The sequence below is a fragment of the Lepus europaeus genome, chromosome 10 (assembly GCF_033115175.1).
Source record: "Lepus europaeus isolate LE1 chromosome 10, mLepTim1.pri, whole genome shotgun sequence".
In the NCBI taxonomy this organism is placed as follows: domain Eukaryota; kingdom Metazoa; phylum Chordata; class Mammalia; order Lagomorpha; family Leporidae; genus Lepus; species Lepus europaeus.
This window is the reverse complement of record NC_084836.1, coordinates 6,625,408-6,645,222: the sequence shown is the minus strand read 5'-3', so window position 1 is coordinate 6,645,222 and position 19,815 is coordinate 6,625,408. Positions and strand designations below refer to the sequence as shown.

The window sequence follows — 19,815 nt, the reverse complement described above, 5'->3', positions numbered from 1 at the left end:
AAGAGGCTGATGGCGGCGGCGGCGGCGCTCCGAGAGACCTCGGCTGGGCAGGGGCCGGCCGCGGCGGGCCGGGGACTGCGCCTCTAGAGCCGCGAGTTCTCGGGAATCGGCCGCGCTCGGCGGCTTCGGGCCCCCGTCGCCCCGCTCGGGCCTGGGCGCAGGCCCGGCCCCTCGCACTCGCCCCTACCTTCTCTGTCGAGTCGGCATCCCTCTCCGGCCGCCGCGACCCGGCGGAGAGCAAAAGGAACTTCCCCCACCCCCCCACCCCCGGCCGCCGGCGGAGCCCCCCGAGCCCACTGCGGGGAGCGGGGCGGGACCCCGGGCCGAAGAAGAGGTTTTTTTTTTCGGAGGCTTCTCGTCTGCTTCGTCCGGATCTCCGAAAGAATTAAAAATGGCCGAGAATGTGGTGGAACCGGGGCCGCCTTCAGCCAAGCGGCCTAAACTCTCCTCTCCGGCCCTCTCGGCGTCGGCCAGCGACGGCACAGGTTAGTGCTCCCGGCCCCGGCCTTTCGCGTTCCTGCCCGGTGCGCCTTTCCTCTTCCATGGCACATACGTGTGTATCCCCCCCTTCCCTCTTCCCACTTCCCTGCTCCGTAATTAATGTTTAAAGGTGTTTGAATGAGCTGGTCGAAGACGTCCAGCAGCCCGACCATTTTCTCGGCCTCCTAATACATTGGCTGCAACACTATGTCAAACCGATGTGTGTTCTGGAATTAGCGCTCGCTGGATGGAAACGGCCCTTATTGTTGCCCCGTGCACTCAATTTCGGGAATGCCGATGCTCCTGTGTGTGAGGGCTTTTACGTAGTTCTGGGTTGAACGTTTTTTGTTGGTGGTAGATGGAGACTTGCGAGCCTTTTCTCCTCGATTGTACTTAACTCTTCCTTTTGCTTTCCACTCTTTTCCAAAATTTTTTCTCTCCGTTGCACAAGATAATCTGAGCAGGAGTAAGATGTAAAAAAAGAGACCTTGGTTTTATTCGTTTGAGATCCAGATTTCAGATTTGATGTGAAGTTGAACCAAATTATTTTACCCATCACTCTCAGCTTTCTTTCTTTCTCTTTCTTTCTGTTTGCTCTGAGAATCAATATGGGGCGCAGTTCATTTTTACATCCCCCTCCTCTTCGGTGTGAGACCAAAATGTCTGAAACTCTGGGTTTTCAGGTTGGGAAGGCGAGGCATTTTCTTGCAGTTTGTAGTCACTTTCTCACTTTGGACGAAAGCAAAAAGGAGAGACGGTTCTGCAGAGGAACATACCTGGGAATCCAGTTTGAACGAAGTTGAGTGTTCCAGTCATGAACTCCGACTTGAACTGATTGTACAGAAGTTTAAAATATGCTTTAGGTTTTGGTTTGTGTGTGGTTTTGTCCTCTTCCCCTTAAAACATCTCTGGAGATGGAGATTTCGTTTTCAAAGCTCTACGAATTTTTGCTTTAGTCAGTTGTGGACTGATCCCTTTGTTAGGAGAAGTTGAGGGAGACCTCTGGCAGCCGCCTCCTCTTTCTCTTACACTTTAATGGTGTCTCCTGATGGCCACCGACCTTCTCTGTCGCTGTCATGGTTGTTTGAGATGCCAGCATAATGAAGAGAAGAATGGCTGGCCATCTGACAGTCCACAAGATGTTCCCCAACTGTGGAGCATCTCTGTAACTCCCCAGAACGTCATCCCTCTGTCTGCCAGTGAGAGTGCATAATGGAGTTAAATGCACCCCAGAAGTTGGTTAGACAACTTCTAGAGCTTGTTTCTAAGTAGGTTTCATTTTAAAGGCTGAAAATAGGAGGATTATAGCATGCTATGAATTTGTTGCTTTTTAAGAAAGATGTATCATCATAAGACATGCGTTTGTTAACCTGAAAAAGATTACAACTAAGGATCTTGCAGTTCTCCACCTAAGGTTTGAAACATCAGCTTGTGTGGGTAACCTTGTGTTTCTGTAGTCTTTGAGGATTTTTTTTTAAAACTTTTTCTTCAGAATTCATGCACACACATAGTATTGTGTTCCTTGGCACTTAAGGGTGTTTCAAAAGGATTTTGTGGAGATATTATTTAGACAGGTATTCTCCTGTAGATTTTGGTGAAAAGTAGTAATGGATTCAACATTTGAGTTAACTTGGAATACTGTTGGGAAAACTTTTTTTTATATACTTTATTTCCATGCGCCCTGATTTGATGGAGCAGCTTTGTTCTGAGATTTCTGTTCAGTTGTACTGCTGCATTCTTCCTCCCTGATCTGTGTCCTTAGGTAACAGACTCATCTGGTAGTGTCCTATTCCGTTTACTACACACAAACTATTTTGCTACTTGAAATATCTTTGAATACTTCTGAGTCCTAAATGTATCAAGTGGATTTTTATAAATAAAAAAAGCCTCCATATAAGAGATTCATTCATTCACTGTTAGTATTAAGAGTTTATTTTAGTATTAATGATTTTTCTCTACATTTTATAGTGAGTAGTTGATTACCACTCCTCCACACTCCCAAATCAAGATTCAACTTGAGGAATTCTTTGGCATACAATTTTTAATTGTGACCAGTCTGGGTGTTTTGGATGAGAATTATGTACTATGAAGATACTGTTCCTCTGTGAACTTACTTCAGCTTGGTCATCGTTACTTAGTGGGGGATTCTTGTTTTTGTGTTTTCCGTTCAGCAATGTGTAATCAATCATTTGCAGGCAACTTTTAATTGTGGTACTTCACTTTTAAAAGTTAACAAACTTGTAATTTCTACGTTTTTATTTTTGAGTTGTCACTTGGATATTTTACATGATTTTTTTCTAGAACCAATCAAAAGAAAGAAATAAAATTCTAGATCCCAGAGGCTTTTAAACGTGACGTAAGCTTCAAAGTGTATTTGAGAGTGTTGCATTTACAAGAAAGAATACTGGGATCCAGTGGGTTGACATGCTAAAGTGTTGAAAACAGATTTTTAAATCCAACTTTTTGGGTTTCTTTAGATTAGGTACTGATGGGGCATGAAAACGATGACTGACTTAATATTCAAATATTGGAAGAAATTTTCCATGTTGATCAAGTAACTTGATTTAAGTTCAAATTTTTTGTTTTGGAATGGGGAGGAAAAGAGACTTAGAAAAATCTTTATCTTTGTGTAACTATTTAGTATTTCTATTCGATCTATTGAAAATTTTACTTAGTTATGGTTAAGGGCAAAACATCTGATAAATGAAGTGACTCTCCCACCCCCCAAAAATCATGAAAGCTATTTGTAAAAAGATCTTGGTTCATATTAATGACTAGAAAAGTTAGTAACAGGTACAAGCTAAAAATATTTCTTGAAGTGATGAGTATGGTGTGTGCCTTTGTTGGTCACTGAATATGTTGTGTCACTACTTCTAAACACCATTTATAAATGGACTCTGGAAAGGTGGGTGGCAGTTTTAGGATCTTGGTTCAGTTTTGTGGCCCTGCTGTATGTGCTAAGATCAACTTGGGTTCATGCCCTTTTTTCCTCCCTGTGTCAAAGTAACAGGACGGATCATGTATACCTGCATTTTGACTACTTGATTAATGTGCACAGTGGAGAAATGGTTAGAATTTTATGGATGTCAGTTTTTCTTCCATGAAATTGACTGATGGTGATTTATCATCCTAACCAGAACATTTTGATAGAGGCCATTCTTCTTTCAGGTTCAGAATCTGTGATACTGTGGGTTACTTTTTAGGCATGAATGTTTACATTGGAGTTCTGCTTCTGGAGTCTTTCAGATGCATCTCCTTGGTCTGCCAAGGTATTGATTACCTCAGTGTTAAATTGCAAAATATTTTACCAATTGCCTTAAACTTCTCTGACGATTACTTATTCTCAAGGCCCTGTAAGTTCATTGATAGGACTTCAAGGAAGTTGTTTGTGACTGATGTGAGATAAACTGAGGGTTTGTGTCAATCTGCTGTGTGTGAGAATTTGGGTGCAGGAGTTCTCGGTTAGTACAGAAGTAGGAAATATATTGGCATGTCCCATAAATGGACCCTAGGGAAAGAGAGGGTTCTGCCTTAGTTGTCTTTTGGCATTATTTCTGATGTTTTCCAACTCTTCCTTTAATATATTTCATAAAGGAAAACTGAATCAGTTGAAAACTAGTGTATGGTGGTGTTTGCAGGAACATGAAGTGGTAAATAGGAAAGGGGAGAAAAAGAGTAGGAAGAATGTTGGAGATACAAGTGGGAGTGTAAAATACTTCTTCCTGGTGTATTTACAAAAACAATTCAGGAGTTACTCTGCCAATTCATATGCCCAAAATTAATGGAAAAATAAAACATGCTGCTTTTTGTGTGTCCAGATTTCAGAGTTTGCTCCTTTCAAAGTTGAATTTGAGTGTGGCAGACATTAGTGAAATTAATGGGCAAGTGAAACAGATTATACCAAATGTAAAATGCTTCAACCATTGAAATTTTTAAAAAGATTATTTGTCAGGCAAAGTGACAAATCAATTGATCAAATGATCGATTTTCATCCACTGGTTCATTCTTCCAAATGGCCAGGCTGGAGTTGGGAGCTTGGAACTCCATGTGGGTCTCCCACATGGGTGGCAGGGGCCCAAGTTCCTGGGCCATCTTTTGCTGCCTTCCCAGGCATGTGAGCAGTGAGCAGCCAGAGCCTGAACTGGTGCTCAGATACAGGATGCCAGCATCATGTCGCAAGCAGTGGCTTAAAAGCTGCATAACACTGCTGGCCCCTAAACACTGAATTTTGCAGGTGATTTTATTGTCACATGAGAACTACTTTCCTTCTGAAATTTTAATGGGAATTTTAAAATTGTTGCTTTGTTCTCCATAAAGGTTTAAAAGAATAAATATTAATTGAGACATTAAGCCGCTTGTGAGCCATTTGGATATGATTTGGTTTTAGATGTAGATCCTTTTTGTAAATGTTCAAATGGTCAGGTGTAATTTTGTTGAGAAAGTGAGATAGTAAAATTAAAACTGCTGGAGCGGCCGGCGCTGTAGCGTAGCTGGTAAAGCCGCCACCTGCAGTGTTGGCATCCCATATGGGCGCTGGTTTGAGTCCTGGCTGCTCCACCTCCGATCCAGCTCTCTGCTGTGGCCTGGGAAAGCAGTGGAGAATGGCCCTGGTCCTTGGGCCTCTGCACCCACGTGGGAGACCCAGAAGAAGCTCCTGGCTCCTGATTTTGGATCTGCTCAGCTCCGGCCGTTGTGGCCATTTGGGTAGTGAACCAGAAGATGGAAGACCTCTCTCTCTGCATTTCCTTTATTCTCTGTGTAACTCTTAAATCTTAAAAAAATAAGAAAAATTACTGAAAAATAAGTAAGTGCTAAGTGAAGGAGTTTTAGAGTGAGACTCTAGAGTTCATATTAACTGTACCTTGAGCCAGTTACTTACACCATGTCTCTCTGCTGCTTTTCCTGCAGTACTCACAGGGTTGTGCTGAAGAATAAGTGAGAAATCTGTTAATAAAGTGCCTAGGACAGTGCTTGTATGCACTCAACTGCTTTAAAATGTAGTTGCTAAATATACCAGAAGGAAAGCAGTAGCTTTTTAATGGATATATAGGTTGGACAGAGAAAGCCAAGTACATGACTTTCATTGAGTAGTTTTTGGGTTTTTTTGTTTTGTTTTTTGACAGGCAGAGTGGATAGTGAGAGAGAGACAGAGAGAAAGGTCTTCCTTTTTGCCGTTGGTTCACCCTCCAATGGCCGCTGCGGCCGGCGCATCTCGCTGATCCGAAGCCAGGAGCCAGGTGCTTCTCCTGGTCTCCCATGCGGGTGCAGGGCCCAAGCACTTGGGCCATCCTCCACTGCCTTCCCGGGCCATAGCAGAGAGCTGGCCTGGAAGAGAGGCAACCGGCCGGGATAGAATCCGGCACCCCAACCGGGACTAGAACCCGGTGTGCTGGCGCCGCAAGGCAGAGGATTAGCCTGTTAAGCCATGGCGCCGGCCTATTGAGTAGTCTTAGAACAGGTCTTAATGTGGTTAGCTTATAATGCATCCACCAAAAGATTAAGTGTTTTAGGACTATAGGAATATGGGAGGGGCCGGAACTGTAGCTCACTTGGCTAATCCTCCACCTGTGGCGCCAGCATCCCATATGGTCGCCGGGTTTTAGTCCCGGTTGCTCCTCTTCCAGTCCAGCTCTCTGCTGTGGCCCAGGAAGGCAGTGGAGGGTGGCCGAAGTGCCTGGGCGCCTGCACCCGCATGGGAGACCAGGAAGAAGCACCTGGCTCCTGGCTTTGGATTGGCGCAGCGCCAGCCATAGCAGCCATTTGGGGAGTGAACCAACGGAAGGAAGACCTTTCTCTCTGTCTCACTCTCACTGTCTATAACTCTACCTGTCAAATAAATTTAGAAAAAAAAAAATGGCAGAGAAATTAAAGAGTAAAGATACTATATATGTATCCTATAGAATGTCTTACATGTGTAAGTAGTTGAAAATGGATATTTAAGGCATTGAAAAAGTGGAAAACAAATTGTCAGAAATGCTTAAGAATGCCTTTTTGCTAAAAGATTATGTGCACACAGTTTATTCCAATTTTTGTTTGCTTACTTAGGTCAAAAGAGACTTTGTTTTAAAAGAAGAAGAAGGGTAATAGATGGAAGAGTGCAGTGCTTTTCAATTTTTTTTTAAAGATTTACTTATTTTATTTGAAAGGCAGAGTTAGCAGAGGAGCAGAGGCAGAGAAAGAGATCTTCAGTCTGCTGGTTTGCTCCCCAAATGGCTGCAATGGCCAGAGCTGGACCTATCCACCACCAAGAGCTTTCCCTGTTTCCCATGTGGGTACAGGGCCCAAGGACTTGGACCATCTTCTTCTGCTTTCCCAGGCGCATTAGCAGGGAGGTGGATCAGAAGTGGAGCAGCAGGTGGTGGCGCGGCTCAATAGGCTAATCCTCTGCCTGCGGCGCCGGCAAACCAGGTTCTAGTCCCCAGTCGGGGCGCCGGATTCTGTCCCGGTTGCCCCTCTTCCAGTCCAGCTCTCTGCTGTGGCCCGGGAGTGCAGTGGAGGATGGCCTAAGTCCTTGGGCCCTGCACCCGTGTGGGAGACCCGGAGAAGCACCTAGCTCCTGGCTTCGGATCAGCATGGTGCGCCAGCCACAGCGCACCCGCCACAGCGACCATTGGGGGATGAACGGTAAAGGAAGACCTTTCTCTCTCTCTCTCTGTCACTCTGCCTGTCAAAAAAAAAAAGTGGAGTAGCTAGGACTTGAACTGGCATCCATATAAGATGCTGGTACTGTAAGCAGTGGCTTTTTTACCCTTTATGCCACAGCACCATCCCCTCAAAATTTTTTAAAGATTTATTTATTTGAAAGAGTTAACATAGTGAGAGGAGAGGCAGAGACAGAGAGAGGGCTTCCATCCGCTGGTTCACTCCCCAATTGGCTGCAACGGCTGGAGCTGAGCAGATCCAAGTGAGGAGCCAGGAGCTTCTTCCTGGTCTCCCACGCGGAGCAGGGGCCCAAGGACTTGGGCCATCTTTAACTGCTTTCCCAGGCCACAGCAGAGAACTGGATTGGAAGTAGAGCAGTCCGGACTCCAACTGGTGCCCGTATGGGATGCCAGCACTGCAGGCGTTGGCTTTACCAGCTACACCACAGCGCCGGCCCCTCAAATATTTTTTAACCACATGTAAATAAGAACTATATTTTACATGTAGAACCAGAGAGCCTATCTCAACAAATGAATGATTAATATTTTGTCCTTACTAATTGTAATGTATTTTGATATTTTCTTTGATTTTGTTTTCCTTAAGAGAACTGATTGTAACCTACTATAATGATTCTTTTTTTTTAAAACAGGCAAATTTAGACAGTGAGAGAGAGAAAGGTCTTCCTTCCATTGGTTCACTCTCCAAATGGCCGCTACAGCCGGAGCTATGCCTATCCAAAGGCAGGAGCCAGGTGCTTCCTCCTGGTCTCCCACGCAGGTGCAGGGACCCAAAGCACTTGGGCCATCCTCCACTGCCTTCTCAGCCACAGCAGAGAGCTGGACTGGAAGAGGAGCAACCGGGACTAGAACCCGGTGCCCATATGGGACGCCGGCGCTGTAGGCAGAGGATTAACCAAGTGAGCCACAGCACCGGCCCCCACTATTAATTTGTAAGCCACTATTTGAAGAACAGTGGTTTGAAGAGTTGACAAGATGGCAGTTGTCCTATATTGGCCCAACATTTTCTGTATGCTAGGCATTTATCCTCAATCCAGGGAGCACTGGTAATCCAGGCAAACGTAGTCCCTTTTTTCCTTCCTGCAGTTTATAGATCAGAGGAGAAGGTGGGCATTAAAGTCTGGTGTGATCAGCATTGTATCTGGGAAGGGCAGTGGTGGGAGGAACAGGGATAGACGGGGACTCTGATGGCTGTCTTTGAGGAATTGGTGTCTGATCTTGGGGTCTCACGGAGAGAGGCTTAGTAAGAGTGAGCCCAGGCTGGAACAAGAGAGCACAAGGGTCTTTTTAAAAAGCTCATGGAATAATTTAAAAATAATGTGCATTTCCGAAGCCCCATCATGTAAGGCCCAAGAGTATGGCATGCTGAGAAAACCTGTAAATCCCACCTAGCTGGGAGGGACAGCAAGAAATATGGTTGTAGTGGTGATCAATAGGCTATTCATGCAGAGCTTGTAGAGGCTATAGGAGTTTGGCCAACTTAAAGCGATGGGGCGGAATTTTACCTGGGATGATTAAAATGGTTGGGAAGGAGTAGGGAAGAACAGGCAGTGAGGCAGTGTTAGTATTCCAGTTGTGTAGGGCTGGCTTTCCTATAGAACTTTCTTTTCTTTTTTTTTTTTTTTTTTTTTTTTTTTTTTTTTTTCTTTTCTTTCAACAGGCAGAGTTAGATAGTGAGAGAGACAGAGAGAAAGGTCTTCCTTTTTCCGTTGTTCACTCCCCCAAGTGGCTGCTATGGCCGGCACGCTGCGCCGATCCAAAACCAGGAGCCAGCCTCTACTGCCCTCCCGGGCCACAGCAGAGAGCTGGCCTGGAAGAGGAGCATCCGGGACAGAATCCGGTGCCCCAACCGGGACCAGAACCCTGGGTGCCAGCGCCGCAGGCGGAGGATTAGCCTAGTGAGCCGCAGCGCCGGCCCTACAGAACTTTCTTAAAAAGTAGATTTGAAAGAAGATTGGTTGACGTGAGGTGGTAACTGATTAGATGTTAGGAAGGAAGACAGAGGAATCAAGATAGTCCCCTTATTTCAAGTGTGGGCAGCTAGATAGGTGATGAATTAGGGAACGCAGGAAGTGAAGTGTTTGTGTAGGGGTGATGGGCATTTTGGAGCTGTGTGATTCTCCTGAATTGAGTAGTCACTGTTTTCATTTAGCGTGCCTATATCTCATTTCAGCCAACATACTGAGTAACTACCACCGAGTTAGGCTTTTTTTTTTTTTTTTGGACAGGCAGAGTTAGAAAAGTCTTCCTTCTGTTGGTTCATCCCCCAAATCCGAAGCCAGGAGCCAGGTGCTTCCTCCTGGTCTCCCGTGCGGGTGCAGGGCCCAAGCACTTGGGCCATCCTCCACTGCCTTCCCAGGCCACAGCAGAGAGCTGGACTGGAAGAGGAGCAACCGGGACAGAAAAGGCACCCCAACCGGGACTAGAATCCAGGGTGCCGCAGGCAGAGGATTAGCCAGCCTAGTGAGCCACAGCACCAGCCAAGTTAGGCATTTCTGATGTAAAGATTATTACGGTGGTTTCTGCTCTCAAATCCTTTTCATGATATGGTGGAATTGGTATATGTATACATCACTTTTCCCATGCTCTGATAAGTTTGAAAAATGTTTTTGATAAAGGCAGGATAGGGATCTTTTCTGACAGTCAGTTTGAGATGTTGGTGAAAAACCTGAGAAAATGTGTACTTGAGCAGGGTTGGTGGGGTGGAAAATAACACTTTGCATAAAAGTGGGGAGAAGTTGGAAGGCTGTTTCAGGTAGAACAAAAATAAATGCATCTGAAGTCGCTGGAACTTAGGCTGTTTGGTGGGCTGTGTTCATGGGAAACAGATGGAAAAGGATGTTGGAGTCCTATGAAGGAAAGACACAAACCTGCTGAGGGACTTGCACTTTGTCTTGACTGCCCGGGTGAGTTTTAGAAGCAGGAGAGTGATAGGTTGGATAGAGGCTAATTCTGGAGACAGTGTACATGATCAGCAGCAAAGTAAAAACCTAATGGTGGGAAGACCAGGGCCACGTTATTTTGCTTTTATTAAAAAGATTTATTGGGGGCCAGCGCTGTGGCTCACATGGCTAATCCTCTGCCTGCGGCACTGGCACCCCAGGTTCTAGTCCCAGTTGGGGCACTGGTTCTGTCCCGGTTGCTCCTCTTCCAGTCCAGCTCTCTGTTGTGGCCCGGGAGGGCAGTGGAGGATGGCCCAAGTGCTTGGGCCCTGCACTCACATGGGAGACCGGGAGGAAGTACCCAGCTCCTGGCTTTGGATTGACGTAGCGCCGGCCGTAGTGGCCATTAGGGGAGTGAACCAAAGGAAGGAAGACCTTTCTCTCTGTCTCTCGCTGTCTATAACCTCTCTGTCTCACTGTCTAACTCTGCTTGGCCAAAAAAAAAAAAAAATTATTGGGAGCTGGCACTATGGCATAGCAGATAAAGCCGCTGTTTGCACACTGGCATCCCATATAGGTGCCAGTTCAAGTCCCAACTATTCCACTTCCAATCCAGCTCTCTGCTGACACGCCTGGGAAGGCAATAGAGGATGGCCCAAAGTGCTTGGGCCCCTGCACCCTTGTGGGAGACCCAGAAGAAAGAAGCTCTTGGCTCTGGATGGACCCAGCTCCAGCAGTTGCAGCCATTTGGGGAGTATATCAGCAGGTGGAAGGAAGATATCTCACTGTCTCTTCCTCTTTCTCTCTGTAACTCTATCTTTCTAATAAATAAATCTTTAAAAATAAAGTATTCATTTAGTTGAAACTCAGAGTGATGGGAGAGGGAGGGAATGAGGGAGAGAGAGATAAGAGATCTTCCCATCCCTGATTCGCTTCCCAGATAGCCATAAGAGCCAAGGCCGGGTGGCTTCAAAGCCAGGAGCCAAGACTTCCGTCTCGGACTCCCACATGGGTGACAGAGACTCAGGCACTTGCGCTGTCTTCCATTGCCTTCCCAGGCACAGGAACTTAGTTGGAAGCAGCCAAGAATTGAACTGGCACTCTGGTGTGGAATACATGCATTGCAGGTGGTAACTTAACTTGTGCCACAATGCCAGCCCCCATTTTCTTTTTCTTTTTCTTTTTTTTCTTTTTTTTTTTATTTGAAAGAGAGACAGACAAAGAGGTAGACATCTTCCACCTGCTGGTTCACTCCTCAAATGGCCGTAATGGCCAGGGCAGGTTAGGCCAAAGCTGGGAGCCTGGAACTCCATCTAGGTCACCCATGTGGGTAGCAGGGGCCCAAGTAGTTGGATCATTTCACTGCTTTCCTGGGTGCATTAGCAGGGAGCTGCATTAGAACAGGAAATTTGGGACTTGAACTGGTGCTCTGCTACACAGTGCAGGTGTTGCCGATGGTAGGCCAATTCACTGTGCCACAGTGCCGGCCCCTAATTTTCCTTCTTTTGAAATGAACTTATTTGCTTTGGAAGTTTCAGGTAAATTGTAATGACCAAAGTATATTGTTTAAGATTCACGTTTATGACGAGTCGCATAAATATGGAAAATATAGCAGATATTAATTCAGAATCCATTTGTTCACTCTTGTTTATAACTTTGCAGTTTCTAGGAATCTGGTTTGGTGGGGTTTTTTTTTTTTTTTTTTTTTTGTTTTGTTTTGTTTTTTGGCAATAGTGTGATAGCTTTTCCCTTTAGGATCCCATATAGGCATACCATTGGAGTAAAAAACACCAATATTTGCTTAAAATCAATAAGTGTTTAATGATAGCACAGAGTTTAGGTTTAATATATACATATATAATTGAATCTTTTCTTGAAGATTTATTTATTTGAAAGTCAGAGTTACAGAGAAAAAGAGGGAGAGACAGAGATCTTTCATGTGTTTGCTGAAATAGCCAGGGCTAGGCCAGGCAGAAGCCAAGGTACCAAGAGCTTACTTCAGGGTAGGTATTAGGGGCCAACAAGCACTTTGGCCATCTTTTGCTGCTTTTCCCAGACCATTAACAGGGAGCTGGATCAGAAGTGGAACAGCCAAGACTCAATATTGGCATCCATATTGTATCCCACAGTAACAGGTGGCAGCTTTACCTTCTGCACCACAGTGCCGGCTCTGAATTGACTTTTATATATATATATATATATAAAGATTTATTTATTTGAGAGGCAGAATTATAGACAGAGAGAGAGACAGAAAGAGATTTTTCCATCTGCTGGTTCACTCTCCAAATGCCCCAAGTGCCGGAGCTGGGCTGACCCAAAACCAGGAGCTTCCAGGTCTCCCGTGCAGGAGCAGGGGCCCAAGCACTTAGGCCATCTTCTACTGCTTTCCCAGGGCATCAGATGTCAGATGGGAGCTGGATCGGAAGTGAAATAGCCAGTCCTTGAACTGGCACCTATATGGGATGCTGGCAGCATGGGGTGGGGCTTAACCTACCACAACACAGCGCCAGTCCCCTTGAATTGGCTCTTAAGGTAGGATTTTGATAAACAGCATTGTTTTCATCTTGTAGTTAATTTTTTTGTTTGTTTGTTTGTTTGTTTGTTTGTTTGTGTTTTGACAGGCAGAGTGGACAGTAGAGGGAGATAGAGAGAAAGGTCTTCCTTTTTGCCGTTGGTTCACCCTCCAATGGCCGCCGCGGTAGGCGCGCTGTGGCCGGCGCACCGGGCTGTTCTGGTGGCAGGAGCCAGGTGCTTCTCCTGGTCTCCCATGGGGTGCAGGGCCCAAGAACTTGGGCCATCCTCCACTGCACTCCCTGGCCACAGCAGAGAGCTGGCCTGGAAGAGGGGCAACCGGGACAGGATCGGTGCCCTGACCGGGACTAGAACCCGGTGTGCCGGCGCCGCAAGGCGGAGGATTAGCCTGTTAAGCCACGGCGCCGGCTCATCTTGTAGTTAATTTTATACCAAAAAGTGTCAACTGTATTAGTAAATTGATGAAGGTGTCATTGGTAGATAGTCAGAACTTTTAAATGTGGGTCCCAGGTCATATTCATTAATCATTCAATTTCTGTTTACATTTTGAGACTTAAGAATAAAGTTAATCTCTTCCCAAACTGTAGGTATACCTACTGAGGTCAAGTTTGCAGGACAATGCTAAGAGTGTATATTTTGAAATTTGCTTGTACTTTTGCCTTTTGACTCTGTTGGGTTTCAGAGTTCAATAGCTACATAGCTATGTGGTTCTGAAGAATTTATTATGATCTTCTATCCAAATTTGTATAGAATAGGCGTTTCCAATTGTATTGGGAGTTGGACCTGACTTTCCAGCATGGTTATTTCATTTTAATTTTCTTAGAATTTCTTCAAATTATGTAATTTGAAGATATTTGTATTTGTCTTTCCTTGATAGATGAGTTTGTGTGATTTTGGTTAATTGTTTATCTACAGGGTGTTAAAATGCTGTGTGTGTATCTGTGTGGCTGAGTTTTAAGATTTTATTTAGAGAGAGATCTCTTCCCATCTACTGGTTCGTTCCCCAAATGGTCACAACAGAGCTTCCTCCTGTCTCCCACATGGGTGTTAGGGGCCCAGGCACTTGGGCGATCCTCTGCTGATTTCCAGGCCTAGTAGTGAGTATCTGAAGTGGAGCAGCCAGGACTCGAACTGCAGGTAGTGACTTAACCAGCTGCACCATAGTGCTGGCCCCAGAAATGGCTGTTTCTAAAATAAAGTACTGAGGGGCTGGCGTTGTGGTGTAGCAGGTTAAGCCTCCACCTGTGATGCTGGCATCCCATATGGGCACCAGTTCAAGACTCGGCTGCCCCGCTTCTGACCCCACTCTGCTGATGTGCCTTGGAAAGCAGCGAAAAATGGTCCAAGTGTTTGGGCCCCTGCATTCATGTGGGAGACCGGTAAGAAGCTCCTAGCTCCTGACTTCTGCCTGGCCCTGGCCCAGCCCCAACCATTGTGGCCATTTGGGGAGTGAAACAGTGGATGGAAGATCTGTGTGTCTGTCCTCTCTCTCTGAAACTCTGCCTTTCAAACACATAAAAATAAAGTATGGAATTGTGGTTAGGAAAATTATTTCAGCCTGGTAAATTTGTGCAATTTGCAAAATTTGCCTCGTTGCAAAAGCTACACTGTTTTAAAATTTCATGCATTTGAAGGGTCCAGTGTAAGTACAGATGTCCAAAGCCAATAAGAAAAGAGATCTTTGTGAGATTGGTAATTTCAGTGTTTTAGATCTTTATCAGAATGATAAATGATACATAGATTTGACTTTCAGCTCCACTCCTTTTTGTTTTTTAAAATCCCAAATCCTTATCTTTTTGAAAGATTCATTGTATTGGGGCCAGCGCTGTGGCGCAGCAGGTTAATGCCCTGGCTTGAAGTGCCGGCATCCCATATGGGCGCCTATTCTAGTCCCGGCTGCTCCTCTTCTGATCCAGCTCTCTGCTATGGCCTGGGAAAGCAATAGAAGATGGCCCAAGTCCTTGGGCCCCTGCGCCCGTTGGGGAGACCTGGAGGAAGCTCCTGGCTCCTGGCTTCGGATCGGCGCAGCTCCAGCCATTGCGGCCATCTGGGGAGTGAACCAGCAGATGGAAGACCTCACTGTGTCTCTGCATCTCCTCTCTCTGTGTAACTCTTTCAAATAAATAAATAAATCTTTAAAAAAAAAAATGGCAGCATTTAAGAAAAAAGATTCATTGTATTTATTTGAAAGAGTTAGAGACAGAGAGAGGTTTTCCATCTGCTGGTTCACTCTCCATTATAAATGGCTGCAACAGCTGGAGTTGAGCCAGTCAGGAGCCAGGAGCTTATGGGTTTTCCACATGGGTGCAGGGGCTCAATCAGTTGGGCCCTCCTCCACTGCTTTCCCAGGTGCATTAGCAAGGAGTGGGATCAGAAGTGGAGCAGGGGCTGGCTCTGTGGTGTAGCAGTGCCGATATCCCAAATGGGCACTGGTTTGAGTCCTGGCTGCTCCACTTCTGATCCAGCTCTCTGCAGTGGCCTGGGAAAGCAGTGGAAGATGGCCCAAGTCCTTAGGCTCCTGCACGCACATGGGAGACCTGAGGGAAGCTCCTGGCTTCAGATCCGCACAGCTCCAGCTGTTGATCTGGGGAGTGGACTAGTGGATGGGACACCTCTTTCTCTGCCTTTGCCTTTGACTCTGTGACTCTGCCTTTCAAATAGATAAATACATCTTTGGATGAAAAAAAAAAAAGGTATTTTAACTCCACAGAGAAAGTTAGAAGGGAAGAGATGGCAGTGGGTCGATTCTGTCTTCTAAGTGGGTCCTTGAGAATTGACTGGTTTTGAAATAATTAATGTGGGCATTTTGCTTAGTGAACACAGTTTAAGAGCAGAATTGAGTTGATTTGACTACAGTACTAAAATACAAAAACCTGTTTATTCAACAGATAATGTATGAACCTTCTCAATGGGGAAAAATGTGTTACTGGAAGTCATGTTAATGTAGAATTAGATATTGAGCATGCATTCTAGATAAAACACTTTTTGACTTTTGCTCTTAGTGCACTGTTTATATTGTTGGGACTGGCATTATTGCATAGCTGGTTAAGCTGCTGCCTACAGTGCCAGCATCTCATTATGGGTGCCAGTTCAAGTCCCAGCTTCTCCACTTCCCGTCCAGCTCCCTGCTAATGACCTGAGAAAGCAGTGGAGGATGGCCCAAGTGCTTGGGCCCCTGCATCCACGTGGGAAACTTGGATGAAGCTTCTGGCTTCAGACTGGCGCAGCCCTGGCCATTGTAGCCATTAGTGGAGTGAACCAACAGATGGACAGGCCCCCTCCCCCCACCCCGTAACTTTGCTTCAAATAAGTAAATAGATATATTTTTAAAACTATTGTTAATGATCCTAGTTTTTTTTTTTTTAATCTATTATTTATTTATTTGAAAGGCAGAATTAACAAAGAGATATCTTCCATTCGCTGGCTCACTCTCCAGATGGCTGCAATGGCTGGGACTGGGCCAGGCTGGAGCTAGGAGCCCAGAGTTGTCTTCCAGTTCTCCCACATTGGTGCTAGGTCATCTTCCGCTGCTTTCCCAGGCACATTAGCAAGGAGCTGGATCAGAAGTGGAGCAGCCGTGACTGCAACCAGCACCCATACAGGATTCTGGCTCTGCAGGCCATGGCTTAACCTGCTGTACCATAGCACCAGCCCTTGATCTGAAGGTTATGTTTCACTTACGTGTTTCATGGTAAATAATATTCGATTTCTCCTGTATAGTGGAACTGTTTTGATCTTTTGGGTGTTAGGTTAAGTGAGCTGAGTTTATTTTACAAAAAATTACATGGTTAACTCTGGTCTGAGGACCACAAGAAATACAGAAAACACCAAAGGTGATCTATAGAATTAGTATGTGATTATGAAAGGATGTTTTGACTCAACGCTAGTTTCCCACGTTTAACCAAAACTTATTTTTGTTTAAATTGTCACATTTCAAATACATGGTCCATTGGATAAACTGGTAGTATGCTCAGCTTTTCAAATCAGATTTAAATTTGTCCTTTCAGTCACTTTTTTTTTTTTAAGGGAAAGAGTTTATTGGGGAAATCCGACAGACCGGAGATAAGGGGCGAATAAGAAAAAGAGGGAGAAGGAGAGCATAAGAGAGAGATCAAGAGACAGAGGGAGAGGGGGAGAGAGAGAGAGATCAGGAGATGGAGAGAAAGAGAGCCATGTGTTCAGGAACAGGTCCTCTTAAAATGTTGCGGGGGGGGGGGGGGGGGGATGGGTAGGGAAGTAGGAGCAGCAAATCCCATTAGGGTGGGGGTGGAGCTTGACACTGGTGGTTGGGCCTTGTGGACACCTGGCTTCCAGCAATGGCGGGGGCTAGAGTCTAGGATGGTGTCAGGGTGTAGGTTGCGCCATTTTACTAACATTCCCCCCTTTTGTTTTTTATAAAGCAGGAGTTGTATGGGATTACATTAGTCCCAAAAGTCCAGGAGGGGTAGAAGGACAATGATCTGTCTTTAGAACCACTTCCTGTTGACTTGGGGCAACAAAGTACTCTGCTATCATGGGCCGTTGTCACAAGCCGCTGTCTCCTGGGTGGGGAGCCGAGTATATCCCTGTAGCGGCATTTGGTTGACTGCCTGGCTGGTGAAGGCCTTGGTTCTTTCCATTATCACCTCCTGTAAACACTCAGAATTTGGAAGGCTGTTGTGTGGATGGAGATCACGAAGCGTTTGGCGTGGAAGGAGTTCCGGGGGTGTGTTCTGTGAGTGACAGCAATCCAGGACCCCAGGGCAGTTCAGAGATCCCCAAAAGGACAGCAAAGTCACTGGGGGGCCTGGATCCAAGTCACAGCACCAGTGTAAGACCTCCACAAAACACACCAAATATCGGAATTAGGGAGAGGGTTTTTGGGGGTAACCTGACAGACCAGAGGGAAGGGGCGAAGAAGAAAAAGAGGGAGGAGAGCATAGGAGAGAGAGCAAGAGAAAAAGATCAAGAGATAGAGAGATCAGGAGATGGAGAAAGAGTTCATCACTATGTTTGGACTGAATGTACACACGATGAAGAAACCTTTTACTCAGGTAACTTTGAATTTGAACATGATTAGGGTTTAAAGGAACTTGTCAACAGACTATTTGGTAGAAGTAGCCTGCTGATGATGATCTTTGATAGTTTAGTAAGCAGGAAATGCATTACCTGGCGATGGTCTAAGTTCATTCATTTCAACAGTCATTTGTGATGCTTTTATAATATTTTCCATAGGATAGTTTTAAAATAATGGGATAAATTTCAGATTTGTAAATTTTTAATTAAAATGGAGCAAAAAATAAGAGTTCATCTTATTATCTAGAAAGAAAATATTGGCTGTTTTTCACTTTCCAATCCAGTTAACTCCTATTGCTCATATTCAGTGACTTCTCTTTGGAGCATGGGGTACCACTACCATTCCCATCTTGGAACCTAGTTTTCAGGACAGTACCACTGTTTGAATGACTTGGGAAATTTTTCGTTTTTAGCATCTTTTGTTGGTTAACATCTTTGTAGATTATTGTCTCTTAAATTCAAAATTCTGTTGATTCTACGGGTCCTCTCTCAGCCTTTTCCTTGTTTTTTTTGCTGCATAGACGCGCTCTGATCAGCCTTACTCTGTGGAGGGCTCACAGCAGCACCTTCACAGACCTTCTCTTCTGTTTCAGAGCTATTGATTGGGTGTCTGCTGTTCACCTTTGTGTGGATATTCCAGTGACAACTGAAGTTCCGTTTCTCTTTCACGTGTGTGCCTTCTCTGATTGCCTGTCTACATAACTATGTCACTAGACTGTTCCCTTGTCTATGCCAGAAGTTCGTCTTTTTCTTTTCTTTTAACACCTTGCCTATTCCTTGATGGCTCTGTCCCTTTAGTGCTTCTGTAGATGTGACTACTAGCCTAGCTCTCATTATTTCTCCAGCAGCATCCTCCCTGACTTGACACTTGTTTGTCCAATTCATTCTTGATTGTGTGCCTGAATGGTCTCTAGTCAATACAAGTTTGTTCTTTTTCTGAAATTTATTACTTATTTGAAAGGCAGAACTACAGAAAGAGAGACAGAAAGATCTTCCATCTACTGGTTCACTCCCCAAATGGCTGCAACGGCAAGCTGGGCCAGACCAATATCAAGCCTAGAACTCATCCAGATCTCCCACGTGGGTGGCGCATTAGCAGGAAGCTGCCCACTTGGGGGTGCTGGTGTCACTGTTGGCACCTTACCCACGTGCCACAGGATCTGCTTCATTATAGTTGATAAAATTCTTCAGAGGCCAGCATGGTGGTGTGGTGGGTAAAGCCGCCGCCTACAATGCCAGCATCCCATGTGAGTCCCAGCTGCTCCACTTCTGATCCAGCTCTCTGCTGTGGCCTGGGAAAGCAGTAGAAAATGGCCCAAGTCCTTGGGCCCCTACACCCGCATAGGAGACCTGGAAGAAGCTCCTGGGTCCTGGCTTCAGATTGGCACAGCTCTGGCCATTGCGGCCAACTGAAGAGTGAACCAGTGGATGGAAAACCTATCTCTTTCCCTCTCTGCCTCTCCTTTTTTTGTTTGTGTAAGTAAATAAATAAGTCTTTTTTAAAAAATTTTTCTCTCTAAAATAAAAATCTCAAACTTATGTTATAGGTTGTTCTTACGTGTTGAACATTAAATTTTATATAACTAAATATAACTACTTGCTATGCAGGGCAAGTTGAGGTAGAGGTCTGATAATTGATTTGAATCTTTATTTTTTTCCCCTTTGAAGATAAAAAGAAACTAATTAAGCTTAGTAAAAAGCAATGAATGGGTTGGTGCCACGGCTCACTAGGCTAATCCTCCGCCTGCGGCACCGGTACCTGGGTTCTAGTCCCGGTTGGGGCGCCAGATTCTGTCCCAATTGCTCCTCTTCCAGTCTAGCTGGAAGATGGAGTGGAGGATGGCCCAAGTCCTTGGGCCCTGCACCTGCATGGGAGACCAGGAGGAGGCACCTGGCTCTTGGCTTCGAATCCACACAGCGTGCCAGCCGTAGTGACCATTTGGGGGGTGAACCAATGGAAGGAAGACCTTTCTCTCTTTTTGTCTCTCACTGTCTAACTCCGCCTGTCAAAAAAATAAAGAAGCGATGAATGATATTGAGGCTGGACAGTATTAAAATGTTTGTTTAGTGTGACCTTTTAATTTTAAATTTTTCTTATTTTGTTGATAGTTTTAGACTGCTAAGTTTCCTTTGCTGTATTTTTTAGCAAACTTTGGCTAAAGGCATAAGCGCATATTTTTTAATATCCTTTTTGCATTACATTACTC

The 19,815-nt window shown here is 45.2% G+C and overlaps 1 protein-coding gene across 2 annotated transcripts in view; it reads left to right on the top strand.

The window, feature by feature from the left end:
• The first annotated feature begins 265 nt into the window (after positions 1 to 265).
• EP300 (E1A binding protein p300) overlaps positions 266 to 19,815 on the top strand; it is an 86,782-nt gene continuing 67,232 nt past the window's right edge. For both annotated transcript variants that reach the window (XM_062202791.1, XM_062202790.1), the window contains exon 1: positions 266 to 485. In XM_062202791.1, the coding sequence (XP_062058775.1) occupies positions 392 to 485 (94 nt within the window). In that variant the 5' untranslated portion in view covers positions 266 to 391. The remainder of the gene's footprint in view (positions 486 to 19,815) is intronic.